The sequence below is a fragment of the Anneissia japonica genome, unplaced genomic scaffold (assembly GCF_011630105.1).
Source record: "Anneissia japonica isolate Jap-2015-1 unplaced genomic scaffold, ASM1163010v1 scaffold1489_len2284818_cov182, whole genome shotgun sequence".
Taxonomy (NCBI): Eukaryota; Metazoa; Echinodermata; class Crinoidea; order Comatulida; family Comatulidae; genus Anneissia; species Anneissia japonica.
Window position 1 is genome coordinate 1,871,339 of NW_022698455.1, and position 16,725 is coordinate 1,888,063.

Sequence of the window (16,725 nt, forward strand, 5' to 3'; positions counted from 1 at the left end):
ATATATTCCATCTTAGATCCATCCTAATTCTCTTTTTCTCCCTCTCTTTCCTCCTCTTTATTCTCTTGCTTTGTCATACATTAAACAGCACTAACACTTCATTAGGATTGCGTGTCTGGCAACAACAGCTAATTTTCTCAGTTCTTCCAGTTTTTAAGTTTGAAAAATAGCTTAAATCTACCAAAAATGTCTGACAGGGCTTTTATGGATAATAGAATGTGCCGTACTTTTCAAGATGTGTCCTCTTGCGTGAAATTACAGCCACTACTTTATCCTCCGAAAGATTTAGTTTAATTAGTCAAAAATAAATGCAGTGAGAGAAAATTGCAATTTAGCTCTGCTTGAGAGGACTTGTCAGGTGGGGTGTAAGAAACATAAAGTACGCTCAACCTGCTTTCAATCAAACTCTTTAATAAGTTCACAATTCATTAATATGTAAGACAGACAATCAATCCAAGCCCTTTGGCTTTGGTTTTGGAAGGTCAAAAGTTGAAGCAAAGTGCACTCGAGGGTTAAACTGTCTTCCAAAGTGCAATAAGATTGTTTACGTCTGCCATCCCTGAGCATGCTCACTGTGTATCAGTTCCATTCCTAATGATGTAAACTGAGTCAATCGCCACAGGTATCCTAATGTTTCACCTATGGATCATTAACCGAGGTCAATAAACTAAGGATAACATTGCACTTTAATTAGTGAAGTGCAGAGCAGAGGTTACACCAATACCATCAGGATAGAATACCGGATATTAGATCTGTATAGATACTGTATCCAAAACCACTCTCTGTAATCATTGTCATTAAACATTCTATCGAAAGGGAAACTATGTGAAGTATTCTGAAAGTCTTCCAAAACTTAATTTTATATTTCTTGGAATTGAATAAAAATAATAATAATAACTTTATTTAACTGTACACTATTATAACAATGGCACACACTATCAAGTGGTGCGTTCACAATAGAACATTCAAAGAATACAGTACATTCGTACATTAAAACACAATAGAGTATAAAAACGTACATACATGAAGTAAAATGAAAGCTGCTAAGCCTATGTTTTCTATTTTCTTTATTATTCAAGCAGGGACAACTGTTTATTTTCCCATTGAAATACCTCTAAAGTTTTCTTTTTTTAATTACAAATGAAATGACTACAGTAGCACCTTCTTTAGACTAACAAAAAATTTTTCTTTTTTTAATTGTAATCGTACGTATGCTTGCGCTAATTTGTATCAATCAAACAGCAGCAATTGATGTTGCTAAAAAAACAAAAATGAGGCGTAAACCAGGCAATCACTGCTTTGCGCAACAGTCGTACTACCGTCGTGCGACAAATCCAAACTCCGTTCCCTGTGAGCTGTAAATGACGCGATGCTGTCTGCTGATTGCCGATGGCAGTCTGAACGAACTGTCATTAAAAAATGATTCATTGGGTGTGCATCGTTGCGTCGCATTCCTTATAGAATCTCGTAGGCTGATGGCCGTCGGGCTTTACAGGAGTGATCCAATACGTTTAATTTTTTTTGTTTGGTAAATTCAACACAGGCATATTGTTTCCATAATTTTCGTTTTCAATCAAATATATTGAAAAAACATAAGTGCCATGATAATATAAATGTGACCTAGTTTTTCTGTTAAAATCAAAACAATGACAGAGTAATTAAGAATGACAAGATACTCAGAAAACATATGTTCATGGTTTGTATTTTTGCTTTACGATGACTTGAGACATTCCGTTGCTATTCAATATGAGCATGCTCTCTAAACAGTGTTAATTGCATTTCCCATAAGTATTTCAGCTTTTTAATTGGCCGTCACTTGTGAATCGAACATTATTTGCAAAGTTCATTAGCTGGTTGAATTCTGCATTAACTTCTAACCTAGATGTGTTTGACTTGTATATCAGTCTTCTAGGACCTAACCTCTGATCTGGTTTTCTCAATGAAAAAGCTACAGGAAATCTAGTGCGTCTTAATGACTTGAGCACAGATTCACTTCCCGGTAATAAACAAGTTCAATTCTATATGGTTCTGGCTGGCTGATGGTCTTTGATCTCTCATCATTTGGGGATTTAGCAGGGAATCGGTTAGCCTCGTTTCTATGACCTTTCAAAGCCGTGGCTAATGGCTTTCTTAAAGGTACTTCTTCTAAATCATCATTTACGCGAGACAGTGGAAACCACCGCCCACAATTAAAGGTAGAAAAATAATCAAGTGTCTAACTTTCCTTCCCCCTATATCCTTATCCCTTTACTAGTGTATGCAGTGGCCTCTCCACACTTGTACACTGATCTATGTTGGAGGGACGGACGGACTTCTGGTTATCATCTTTCTATCAAAACTCTCATCATATTTATTTAATTATTTTCATTTCTTATTCTTTCTAATTGCATTTAATTGCCAAATGAGACAAAATTGTTAAAATGTGTATAACATAGAATTCTTCATTGTAAGAAATTTAGACAAGGCCAAGGCTAAGTCGCAGAATTTCATATGGAAAATAACTTATGTGGCGTAGTGGAAAATCATCAGGCTTTCCATCAATAAAGTGTGGGTACAATGCCATTGCTGATCACATTATTCAATGTCCTTCGGGCAACATTGAATTGTTTTTTAAGACTGGAATTATATTCTTCAACTTAGTGCTAGGGGCAGTTTTCATAATGTACTTTATAAAAAGGTATTGATTAATTGTTAATGTCATCATTAATGACGATAAATACTTATTAATAATTAACTAGAGTTACTGAATAAGCTCTTGACATTTTGCTATAAATTATCCTGTTGATGATAAATTTATCTTTTATTAGAAACAATTTTCTCATTACAGTATTAGTAGTAATCTGTTTTACATTCCAGTTGTTGAGGGTGAAAAATAGAGGGCAGCAGACTGTCTGAAATGTGTACAGTAGTGGGGCTGCCTGTTGCAGCTAAATATTTAAAACCAATTCATTTTCACTCAAACAGAAAAAATGAAATATAAAATAATATAGCGAATTATCAGAGAAATGCTCTCTAAATATTTGTTTTTATAATATTAATATAACATTGAAAATAATTATTTTGACATATAATGGTAATTAAGAATTTTACATAAATAAATCTCACATTTTTCTTATTTTACATTTGGTAATGATACACTTTTATAACAGCTATCACACTATTATAATACTACTGTTACACTAGTATTGTACAATACTATTTTCCATTAGTGTAATATGTTTCTAATATTGCACTAAATAATCAGCAGGTTTCTTAACTCAAGGGGTTCACAGGGGTTCACAGGGATGGTTTGTTAATGGTTAGAGTGCAACTCATCTAGATGCTTGTTAGTTGTAGTTCATATGCACACTTAATTGGGAGGTTCAGTTTCATTGTAGTTGAGAATTCATCTTCAAATCATGTTCTTACTTGATTGTATTACAAACTTAATATGAAAAATCAAAAGAAAACATAAAACTGATTGGTTAGTATCTTTAATCAGCTAGTATGTTTACTGCTAAGCATAATCTTCATTATATTGGAAAAATTTTGGTCTAAGACCTTCTTTGCTTGTAAAATGCAGACGTTTCTAAATTAGTGTTCATTTTTTCTTTTCAACTAATTTTCCCTGCCCTTCTTTACAGGCATTTCGTACATAGTTATGATCTGACAATCAATTGCTGCTCTATCTTATTTTAAAAGCTTGTCAAAAATTGTTTACAATTCTTTTACAAGACCTGAATTTGCAGTTGGTATTGTTGATGGCCATATGTGGCATATATGTTAAGCTGGGGATAAGCTTAAGCCCATATGATCCCTGTGGCTCGGCAAGAATTTACTATATTGTGTGCCATATATACCATAGGCACATGGCTTGAAGAGAACATGTGAGTTGTTGTCGTCACTGCCATTGGGTGCTTACTGTCATAGTCATTCTCAGTTATTATTTTTATTATCGTTATCTTGATTTTTGTTCTTGTCATTCTCATTATTATTATTATTATCAAACATACACGACCTAACTTTGTCCTTAATATTTATTTGCTAGATGCTGAGGGCATACAAGTGAAAAAGCTTGAGAAAATAGCTGAAAAAGCTTCTGATGAGTCCTATGGAAAATCTGACAAAGGACCCTATCAAAGTTTCAGGTAACAATTTTAAATTTTGAATAATTAATGAATTAGGCTCATAAACCATGATGTAAACTTTGGCAAGAACGCTTGCCTTCAAATTCCATGGGTGTTTTTTTTGTGCACAAATCTTCTGAATATTCATTACAACAAAAAAGTTCACCTAAGATTAATTATAGTGTAATTTAATTCAATTTATCAAAGGCATTAAGTGAGGAAATAAGATAAGTTAACATTCCTGTAATAAATAGGTTTTAAGATTTTTCCTAAAAAAAGCAAATTAGACGAACCACAAAACTGAAAGTGGCAAGAAATTCCAAGTAGAGGGAGCTTGAAAACAAAAGGCACGTTGTTAATTATTGTTCAAATATACTCCTCTTCACAACTACATTTTAATATTTGTTTTTTGTGGTAGGGATTCCGTGATGAAGACAATGGTGGTGATGAGTCAAGTTAGCAAAGCAATGCAGGAAGGTCTTTATGATTCCAACATTCCTCGTGACAACATCCAGCCACCCATTGCTCGTCGCGCCTTGAAAGTCAAGAACGAGATCTGTGATTCTGACGGGCTTGGCCACAAACTAGAAAGCAGGGAATCTGAAATCAAGGAATTTAGACGCCTTTTAAAGCTGAAGGTGTGTTTTCATCATAAAGCTTTTCATTGGAAAGAAGTATAGTTTTTAAACAGTTGTTTTGTATTTGCTTTTAATTTACACTCATTTTAGTATCAGGTGCATTTTTTCCAAATGAGGAGAATAAAGCTCTCGAAGAACTAGCCACCATAGTAATAGGGAAGGCACATTATCTTTACCTCAACAATTCTGTTCTACCTCTTACCATACTTTTAGTATTTTATTAATCATTAAGATAATATAATGAAATAGAAAAATATTACTGTTCAGAGTTGATGACTAAATTTTCGAAGTAGTTTTTGATGCCTATTTGGCACCATCATTAGCAGTCCATCTGCTGCTCTTTTGTTATCACATGGTCCCGTTGTTATGGTAATAATTATATATGGTTACATCATGGTTTCTTCCAGCAAGAAGAGGTTAGTGCCTCAGCTGTACGTCTTGGTCTGATTGAAAAGAAGCTGGAAAATGCCAACAAAGAGACCGATGATAGAGTGAGGAAGACTGAATCCAAGCTGGCCATGAAAGATGACATAATAAAGAAGAAGGAAAAGTGAGTACTGACACCTGTATTCAAATTAAACTGCATTCGTAATATCAGTTTGGTCCGTGGTCGGAGAAATGAGGACCGACACATGTATGCAAGTTGTACTGCATCAGGAATATCAATTTGATCCGTAGTCGGAAAAGTGAGTATCAACGCTTGTATGCAGATTATACTGCTTTAGTAATATCAGTTTGATCCGTGGTCGTAAATGTGAGTACGAAAACCTGTATGCAATTCATAATGTATTAGTATTATCAATTTGGTCTGTGGTCTGTACAAGTGAGTATGAACACCTGTATTCAAATTATATTGCATTAGTAAATATCAGTTTGGTCTGTGGTTGAAGAAGTAAGTAGCTACAACTGCATGCAAATTATACTGCATAATAATATCAATTTGGTGTGTGGTCGGTTAAGTGCATTAGTAATATCACTTTCATATTCTGAATTTGCTGTATACATGATTTTTTTTCCCAGAGAATTTGAAGAGACTCTTGATCACATGCAAGTTGACATCGATGCTTTGGAGAAGGAGAAAGCTGAGCTGAAGCAACGTCTGACATTGCTGTCAAAGAAGACGCTATTTGAAGGTATAACCCGGACATCTTCATCATCTGTAGCTGCAATGATGTCAAGTGGAGTTGGTTCAGGTAAGGGATATTTAGTGGTCATATCCAGGACTTTTTAAGCAGGGAGGAGATGGGGGAAGCATTTTCTGCTGTTTCAGAATATGTTTTAATAAATAATTTAGCAATTTGTGGAAGAGGATGTGCCCCATGCTGCCTTTTTCCCACCATTGTTTTTATAGTACCTATGTTGAACTTCCAAGTTTAGAGCTGTTAATACAAGTCCTAGATATTTAAGACTCTTGAGGGCAGTATTTTGTTTTGCCTGCTGATGAGACTGATTATCTTCTGCCTACTTGAGTCTAGCATCCTGCAATACTACTGTTCTTCTGAGGGCGGTGTTATCATCTAATATCATCATTACCACTGATCTCTACTATAATAGCTGGATTGCTCATTGGCTGTTTTTTAGTGTTACATGTAATGATATGTTATAGACAATAATATACAGTAGGCTATTCTGACTTTCTTGTATGTTCCTTTATTGGTATCTTGTTATCAACTGCCTTAAGGCTCCTGTGTCCTTACTATATGTATCTTACAATAGAGGACTCACTCATAATCTTAAGTACCTTCATTACATTAGGGAGCCTGAAACGTCATAAATACGCCATCACAAACAAAAATTTTGAAGCAGCGTTTGTAAATTGCACAATCAGGCGAGTCGAGTAGTTAGACGATTTGGAAAAATCATTATGTTAAATTTAAATTATTAAAATGTATTTTAACAATAATTTAAGCAAATGTCAAAAGAAACTTGTCTAGACTGGTGCGTCACTCGGGCTTTTGCTTATGGGTCAGTGGCTTCACATTTTACTGAAAAATTATTATCAGGTGAGTAATCCAGCTATTGTAGTAGAGATCAGTGATCATATACCCATCATCTTCAATACTACCATTTTTTTGTCTTTGAACATTGAGGGCAGTGTAAAAATGAGTTCCTTCCTCTGTTTTTCTTTCTATTCTTTTTATTTCCTTCATATCACTCTCATAGGTGCTTTGGAAAAATTACTTATTGATGCTGGTTTATATCTTGAAGGTATAGGAGTGAAAAACTTGCATGGAGTGAATCAACCCTATATAGTTAATATTTTATGTTCCCTTAGGCAAGATTTTTTTTATACCTTGTTAGCGAACACGCCGCCCGTTAATAATGGTGATTTCAAATTTCAAATAAAAATTATATTTTTGGCCAATAAGTATACACGTCACCACTAAAAAATAGAAATTTCAGGGAAAAAAAAAAGTTTTTATTTTTATTTTTGTTATGCCTGCTGCTGCCTTAAAATCTTCAAAAATAAGGTATGTATATTTCTTCCTAAAACATAAATTTAAAGAATTTAACCATCCCATCACTACACTGTTTACATTCCCCAATAATTTTTTTATTTTTTCCTCCGTTTGGATTTTTTGGCAAACCTATTTGTTAAGTAAGAAAACAAACATTTATATTTATTTTATTTCCGCCCTCCTCTGACGAACTATGATCGGCAAACAAGGTATAAGGAAGTTTCACCTTAATAACGTGAATAGCAAAAATTGCTGTACATACTAGCAGCACTGCTGGTGTATGTGATTACAGTTGTCCAAAAGCGTTACTGTAAATCACAGGTGGGCAAAGTGCGGCCCGTGGGCGACGACGATTTTTTTTTGCGGCCCACGAAAATGAATTAAAAACCCTATGTGTGCGGCCCGCCAAGTAATATTGGCTAGACAACACCTTGTTTTTTTTTTGCCTGACACCGATCATCTGTAAAAAGTAATATTATAACTGAGAATAAAGTGGTGTAAAAGCAATGATTGGAGGTTTTTGGAACCTAACTGGAACCATCAAAGTTTGGGTGCGGCCCTCTGTGTTTAATAAAAAAAAAATCAATTTGGCACTCTGACCGATTTTTATGCCCACCGCTGCCATAAATCCATGATAAGAGGGAATACCACCGGCATTGGATGCTAAGACTACTGCATGGAGTGATGTGATTTTTTTTCATATGATATATTTAATCTCTTTTTTATCATTTGAGATAGTTTTGGTTATGTGTGTGTGTTGAGTAAGTTGATAACTATATTAATATTATTAATACTAAAATAATAAGATTTGCATTCAGTTACTCCATTATTTGTCATTTGTAAAAAAAAATGTACAAATTAATAAAATAAAATAATATTACTTAATATTGAAATTTTACTTTTTGTAACTTACTTACTCCTATTACATTGTTGGATGTGCTGTGGCCGACCTAGTAAGTAATTTATTATTAAAGTTCCAAATTTAACTTATCTTTTGTCTGTAGGTGGATCACCAGGTTTTGGTGGTGGCCCAGGGGCTAAGGACTCGCCTTTACTTCTGCAGAAAGTAAGTTCAAGTTTTAGATTTTAATAAGCTAAAGCCTTCATATGTGAACATGGTAATAATATGGTTTTAAATCTTGTTCTCCAATATAAATTTTAATTTCAAATATTAAATTAAGAATTTTATGAATGAGATTCTATTTTCATTTTATTAATAATTTAGTTTTCATTGCACCAAACTTAAATTTCTTTCCAGATTGAGAGCCTTTGTGAAGCTCTTCGATATGTGCGAGCTGAGAATAGGAGAATGAAAGGAGAGAAGTTACGAGTAAGTTAGCAAATAAATGTTTGTAGAATTAGGCACGGATGCAAGTGTCAAAAAACTCACCAACATGTACTTCAAAAGGGAATCTCTGTCATTATTTTAGATATCTTGCATTACAAGCAAATTGCAAATTTTCTTCTATGATTTTGGGGGGAGCTTATATGATTGACAGTTGATGTGATATACACATATTTTTTATTAGAGAGGTTTTGCACGCGAATGAATACGTGTACGCATACGTTTAGCTATCCGTAACGGTTCGTAGCCATTCTGTGTTTTTCACAATCACAGCGCAATTCAAGCGTAGCCTAGACCTAGGGCCTTAGCTTAGGCCTACTATACTCTGTTCTCTTCTCTCATCATGTTTCCCAAAGTTTCATTAGTATATGTAATGTTTTGAAAATTTAAATTGAAAATTGTAGCCGAAAAGTACTTCCTTTGTTGCCCAGACGTGTTGGTTATTTTGTGATAATCCCTGTTGTTTATGACCCAAAAGTGCCTGGCTACAAGTATGCCTAGGCCTACACAAAATCCCGACACCTCCAAGGTCAAAGCACCGACGTTTTGATACCCCAAAATTAGACGCATCTTCTCGTAATTTACTGTCTTCAAATGTCTTAAAAATGGCACGTACGTATTCAAAGATACATTTTTTTTACACTTACGTAAAATGTGAAAAAATAAACAAAGATCCTACTAGAAATCCAAAATTTCCCTACGCATTTTTCACTTACATATAGTGAGTGAGATATGTGTGTCGTCCATACATTTAGCGGATAGCAGCCGGCGTATGATGTCAAAATGATGACTTATGCATCACACTAACCGTACGCGTTCGCGTGCGAAACCTCCCTATTATTATTATCGTTTCGTAATCTATATTTTAAAGTGGAATCTCTGTTGCTATTTTTTATAGTTCTGTATAAGATACTGTATGTATTTTGTCCAAGTAAAAAAATTCTCTGATGGCTACAACGGATATTTAATTGGAACTGATTATGAATAATAGTTTTGATACAATATATTACATTTTATTTATTACATTTAAATTTTTATTTCAATTTTTATTAATTTTTTTAATTTAAATTAAAAAAGAAATGATAAATGTTATTGTTATTTATCACCAGGCTATTATGGATGAGCTAGATCCACTGAACATACCGAAGAAACCGGTCGGTCTTGCCAGTCCAACTGGATTTGTGAGTCTTGACCCTGTGTCAGGCACACCAGCTGGTAAAGGCAAAGACACCCCTGCTACTACCGCTCCACAGGAAGATCTGATGGAGTTGAATAGAAAGACAAGAACTCTGCTATCGGTAAGAATTTGCAGCATTTGAAGCTATTCAGTTATAGTTCCTTTCTGTGGTTGAGCCAATTGGCTGTTCTGAAGTTTCAATCTGACTGACCAATCGGAAGTGTTGTAATGTGGGACCGTAGCACTAATATCCATGGGGCGGGGCTTAGTGGAAATATCCATTGCCAATAATGATCATCAGCTCAGTTTAAGTTCTGTCCAAAAAACTGTTGTATGCCCATATATAATCATGATGTGCCTATATATGGTCATGATGTGCCTATATATGGTCATGATGTGATGTCATCATGACCATATTTAGGCATGTCACATGTTTGTTTTTTCCAAACAATTAACTTATTTGTGTTAGTCAAATCAGTATTTCATTTCAGTTTTTGATCTGTATGTTTCTTCATCCATTTTATTATTACGGTAAATACAATTTCTCTTACAGGAACTTCAAGTCCTGAGTGCATGTCCAAAAGTGATTGACATCACCAACAGAAAACCAGGGGTTGTACCGGTTGTTGCTAAGGCGAGACCAATCAATCAGCTGGCTGCTTCTACCATTAGACTTAATGAACTCCATGATAATATAATTAAAGTAAGAGAAAAAAATTGTTAAATCTTGTTAATTCCTTATTTTTTGGAAATTTATTCTTAAAATGTGACCGGCTCTTGCAAAACCATTGTTTTTGTCGCATTCTCTAATATCCCACAACATTTTCATGTTTTTGCATTACGTAAAAGAAGATATATTAAAGAACATTTCTGTAAAATATCAATCTCAAAAATTTAACAAAAAATCATATTAAAATTATTTTTAAAATACAAATCTTAATAATAAACTATTGATTTTGGAATCTTTGGAAGCTGTCTTCTCAAAACCTATATGGCTGATATCCTTTGCTTAACACTCAATCAATTTCCATCAACTAGACACTGTTTTGAAGAAGACTACTTCTCGCAGAACTAAAAACACTAAAACTCAATTTTGATTTGCCCATATATAGGCATGATGATGTCATATTGCATCCAATCAGGGGTTTAGCCAGAAAAACCAAAATAGGTCATCCAAACTGGAAGCCAGTGGGTGTGGCACTGAGCCGATGGGCGGGCCATGCCCATCTTTGGGAATCCCTACCGAATATTTGTACGAAAACAATGTACATTCAATCAATAAATGTTGTTTTATCAAACATAAATATGATTTAGCTTTAGTTTAATCATGGACTTATTAATAAAAATGTAAAATTTGATAGATTTGCCCAATAAGGCTAGGCCGAGCTGATTAGGCCAAGTCATCCAAGCTGTCACGGTAAAAGTGGCTGTCCTAAATAATTGTAGGCCGTCCAAAAGCGGTCGAACGGCTCGCTGGCTAAGCCTAAGCGTCCAATAGAGTTTTTTTAAAATCGATGAGATTGAAACTTGTTAAGATCAGTTTGAAATGACATGAATATGTATAAATGATGATAATATTAATAATAATATCAAATTTGTATAGAATTCTACCCAGTGATGTTTTAGAATTCTTAACACATCGTTTGCTGTCAATACAACCTCAACGGTAAGAGGTGGGACATTGAAACCATATTGAAATTATCTACAATATAGTGTCGTGTCAAGAAGGCAAATTCAAGGGTCCCATGTCTCTCACAAGTTGGGGGAGCCTTCCTGAAACAGGGACAGCCTTCCGCACTTCCATAAGCATGCATGAATCTTCCGGAAAATTACCCATCTTTCGCGTATTCATAATATTTGCATGTTTTTACTACTGTACTTTATCACTTGTCTCACGGAAATCGGTGATAGGTAACACAGTGTGCAGGAACCCCTACAAATTGTTAATGGTCTCTTTATATTTTATCAATTATCAGTGAAAATTAGCACTGTGAGTGGGACAGATACCAGTGTATAATACATACATATATAAATATATGATGTCATTTCTATTTATAGCTACAAGGAGAAATGCAGCAAGCAATTACAAAGGTGAAGCCAAGAGCCAAAGTTCAAACAGACTTCTCTGCTTTTGCAATACCCCAGTATACTAAGGTAAGAGTTAGTGATTTTGTAGATATTAGTACAGTATATAATCAATGTTGAGTGCAATGGATAAAATATTTACATGAGGAAGTTAAAGATGGAATGTTCCATTGTATGAAGGTTAGCTGAGTTGAATGGAATGTTCTATTTGTTCATGTCCCTACTTAATTTGAATGTGTAGGTGCAGTACATTAATTACAATTCATCTCATGTTTTGTGTTTTATCCACCAGGCACAGTTGGAAAAAAGCAATATTCCATGTATTGGAAGGATATCCATACCAGTCAGCAAAGGTCAGCAGTCAGAATCTCTGGCAATTAACCTTCAACCTCACCAGCTCAGGCAGCTGCATTCCAGGCTCATCATGTGATTTCAAATTTAACCTGACCATGGGACTTCGAACTCTAACCTGATCATGTGATTTCCAACTTTAGCTTCATCCTGTGACTTTCTATATTGATTTTCATGGTAATTACCCCAGTAATTGGTAAACATAATTATGAACGAGTTTTTGAACAACTTAATTAATAATATAACTATATATCTTCAAGCTGTAAACATACAACTATGTCCATAGGTACTGTAAGTGCAAAACTAGGAATGGACATTTGTTCTTTATGGTAAGTGCAAGTCCAAAATTCTATTTAAATAATTTATATTGTATTGTTTGTTTTTTAGTTGAAATGCACTTTTGAGAATTTTTAGTGTTTAATATTTTATTTATCAACACATTTATTCAAAGATGCATTGATTTTCATCTACGAATGTAGAGTATTGTGTTACAGGCTGTGAGGGCGCTACTGCTAGTGTTTTCGTAAATAACATAAACCTTTTGTAGTCATATGCCCACATCCTAGCTGGCAAATTGTTGATGATCTATATCTTTCAGAAGAAAATGTTTTTTTTTCCACTTATTTGGGTTCTGTTATATTTCTTTATAAAGTTTTTATAAGATAATTTGGAAAGAATGACCTATTTTCCTTTATATCCACACTATATATTGTATCCATGATCAACACCTAACTACTGTAATACAACACAAATACATGTTGTAGAATGTATGTAAAAGTACATGGACACACTGCACATTTCTGTCAGGCACTATTGTTATGACATTTTTACGACAGCTAAAGATGAGAAAACAGAAAGAGTGAGACCAACAATTTTACAAATTTACTCTAACTAAATGTTTTTTTTTATATAAATATAAATAATATAAATGAAATAATTCATTACAAAATACATGACAATACATGCTCTTGTTTAGCTACCGTCGCTCACATGAAATTTTCAGATCCAAGAGTAAAGAAGAATGAATTGTTCAAATCAGGTTGTTTAAAAGTAAAAATTTTTCAAAGCAAAAATTGTTCAAAGTCCAACACCATCATGCTCCACACAGGCTGTCCCGCGCATTGTCTTTCTCTCTTGATTACATCTCGACAACTAACTCGTCGTCTCTCAAACATCGTTACTTAACAAGTCCTAAGTCATTGTAAAGTCATTCACCCTTTTCATGGTTTTACTCCCTTTCTCAGAAACTACACCCTTCTACATACCTACTGTCTTACACATCCCAATCTCTTCAATCACAATTAATAACCACGATGATTCAAGCACCACAAAAACTCACATCTTCACTTCTTGGACATTGAACTTTAAGATGTGTAAATGATTATAATGATGAAATTGACAGTGGTAATACTATTCATTACTTGTAAGAACATGGTTACTGTATATTTAAATTTTATTCCCATATTGAATGTTTGTAAGTGCACTGTGAAATACAACTTTAATGCTGTGGCTAATGCTTACAAAAAGTTGTAATATTCAGTTCTGTAGCTAAGTGATAATATGACACCACTGTATTAACAATAACTAAAAATGTCTCCTATTTTGAGTACTAATGATCAGTGGAACTCACATTGGATCGACATTGACATGGAGCTACTTAGTGGGTGGGGTAGGTTAATCATATATTTCATGCATGATAGGTTCCTATTGGGGCATCTTCCACTGATAGTAGATATGAGTTGTGTAACACTGCGGTCAAATGCTTTGACAGCATCCTGTGCTATTTGTTTCATCGTATCAAAAATAAAGCATGCAAATATACTATGTGAATTTTTTTTTTTTTATATGCTTATGAGTTTGTAAACAGAGGGGGTGGTTATGCCTGTTGTTTCCTAGGGTTATTCATTTTGATTCAGGCGTGTAGTTTCGATGATCTTAGCAATTCTTGACTAGGGAACAGTGCAGAGTTCAGTGTAACACTTAGTTAATTACATTCTTAGTTGGGGTGGATTTAGTGGGTGGTGGTTGAAAGTGGGGGGAACGAGATGAAAAATTAAGCCTTGGGACATAGGCCCAAGCAATGGTTAAGCCTTGGTTAGGGACCAGGAAGCCCTGGAAGCTCTGGCGCATATAGCCTTTTAATTGATTTTTACGCAATGCAATTAACATTTATTTCCATACGAAATTTTTAAAATATCCAGTGGCGGATCCAGTAATTTGAAATAGAGCTGGGCCCAGAGAGGGACTTTTACAGATGGAGAGTGAGAGCACACAAAACATTAGTTAGCATTTTGATTTCACAAACATAAAGGTGATTTACTTAATTTATCATTATCAGTGGCGCCTCCAGGAAAGCAAATTAGAGGGGGGACAGGGAGGGACTTGCACGTTGGAAAAGATCACCTCAGCCCCACCATGATTATGACACTCTAGATTGCCGGAAATGGCACTCTCAGACCTAAATTCCAATTTTCCTTTGTTTTTTTTTTAAATTTTGAAAAAATTAGGCCCGGCTCGGCCCCACTTGAATCTGCCACTGATTATTATGGCGTCATTGCGAGACTGCATCAACGTAACACTGGAGTTTGTAAACTTTTGGTAGGCTTATCACTTAATCGAAATAGAGATCATATCCGTGAAATTAGAAAAAACAGTAATCCTATGTATGTAGATAATATTAAACACTAATATATATACGTACGGGTCATAATAATATACAAAAAGAATAAATCGTTTATATTAGAAATTGTGCACTTTGAGTTTGTAAAAATATTGGCCTAATAAGGATACATGCTTCAAATTTCAACAACGTTCAGTACATGTTTTCACAATAAATTTAGCCTCTGATAGTCGTTGCACCCATAAAATCGATCTAGTGGGTTTCTGAGATGGTTACAAATTGTGTAAACAATTGCGTTTTTACTTGGTTTTGATCCGGAAAATACATACCGCACTTAGAAAAGTGAACAGACAAAATTCATGAGTCATGCGTAATTGTTATTCTTTCCATTCGCTTGTAAAAGTGGGGTTTTAATCATAGAAGATTGGTGAAAAGTGGTGGGGGGGGGGAGACAATCGAAATTATGTCCCCCCCACTTTGAAAAGTGGGGGACCCATCCCCAGCCCTAGCATCTCCCTTTTGGAAAGAAAAAAAAAATGAAATTTTTAATCTCCCAAAATGCCTCAGAGGTTATTGCAAGGCATTTAGAAAACAAACATTTTAGGACCCCCCCCCCCCCACACAGTGTAGTATTGACACTTGAATTCCCTCTGGATCCGCCTCTGCTTAGTATAAATTTCCTTGCACGAAGTACCAGAAAAACACTGTCTTATCGTTTTAAAACATATCCACACCAATCTACAGTGTCTGGCCTATGCAAAGTTTGCACTAACATGTACTTCACATGTCTTGGTTCATCCTTTTTATACACAGAGTGTGCTGAAATGTACTGATCTTTAATACAGTACATATATAAATTAAGCACAAAATATACAGTAGACAATTTTATTGTACCAAGGAGGGTCAACAATCTGACCATTATTTGCATTCTTACGGTGTTATTAGATTATCAGTTGGTAATCCCAGATGATAAGTTGCTCCCCAAACACCGATTACACAGTAGCAAACTGTCAAACACTTTTACTATATTACTTGCATTTGGACTACTATTAACACCAGCTATTTTTACCACCAGACTTGCTCTAAAAAGGAGTCTGAACTGAAAGGTACATTGGCAATTCCAAAAGCACAGATAATGCACTTTGATCATTATTGCACTTGATCCAATCATGTAGTACTGTACTTTATGTATAGATCTGTCAATGTTTTAATGTGTGCAAATTTTGGAAGAGCATGAAAAGTAAATTAACGGAATCAAGATGGGATGTGACTAATTTTGGAAATTCCAGTATAGCTAATTTGGGTAGGCAAAAGGAGTAAAAATTATGTCAACCCTATCCCACTACAGTAACTATTTGGCAAAGCAAAAAAAATAGTCATGTCCGATCTATTTATTTATCCCTTGAATAGTATGAAGTACAGCATTTTCTAATTAAAAAATATATATGCCAAAGAGGGCAACCTAACCATTCCAGCTGATCCTACAAAGTCAACTGGGGGTCATTAAACGCTTCAAATGAAGTCTCATTGTACGGCCTGTTTCTTTAAGGGTTCGATCCCCAGATTTAGCCAGCAACAGCTCATACAGTAGGTGTTATGCTACTGGGGGGTCAAAGATATCCAACAGGTGCCTAAAAAATTCAGACGAAGCCCAGCAGGTTTTAAGCAGTTTTGAGATGTTTTAGGACTACTGTCAAAGACTAAACAAAAAGCAATTGTTTTTCTTGTAAAGTTATGTCCAAGTCATGGTTGCCAGTAAAAGCTTTGCCTGTCCAATGAAGTCTCCATCCCTGCTCCCTTCCCTCCATCTAATGGGGTTGCATGTTGTTTATGATAGCAAACTAATACTAATGTAAATCCAGTAACTAGGGGTGGTACTGGAGCCAGCCTCGAGGAAAAATTATTTTGACATGTAAAAATTATACAGATCACAAAAATGACAAA

General features: G+C 34.8%; 1 protein-coding gene across 8 annotated transcripts in view; it reads left to right on the plus strand.

Moving 5' to 3' along the window:
- LOC117102608 (dynactin subunit 1-like) overlaps positions 1-13,850 on the plus strand; it is a 53,471-nt gene extending 39,621 nt beyond the window's left edge. For all 8 annotated transcript variants that reach the window (XM_033242972.1, XM_033242976.1, XM_033242971.1 and 5 more), the window contains 10 exons: positions 4,028-4,127; positions 4,525-4,744; positions 5,152-5,294; positions 5,765-5,937; positions 8,208-8,269; positions 8,462-8,533; positions 9,658-9,846; positions 10,279-10,428; positions 11,784-11,879; positions 12,103-13,850. In XM_033242972.1, the coding sequence (XP_033098863.1) occupies positions 4,028-4,127; positions 4,525-4,744; positions 5,152-5,294; positions 5,765-5,937; positions 8,208-8,269; positions 8,462-8,533; positions 9,658-9,846; positions 10,279-10,428; positions 11,784-11,879; positions 12,103-12,240 (1,343 nt within the window). In that variant the 3' untranslated portion in view covers positions 12,241-13,850. The remainder of the gene's footprint in view (positions 1-4,027; positions 4,128-4,524; positions 4,745-5,151; positions 5,295-5,764; positions 5,938-8,207; positions 8,270-8,461; positions 8,534-9,657; positions 9,847-10,278; positions 10,429-11,783; positions 11,880-12,102) is intronic.
- The last annotated feature ends 2,875 nt before the right edge of the window (positions 13,851-16,725 follow it).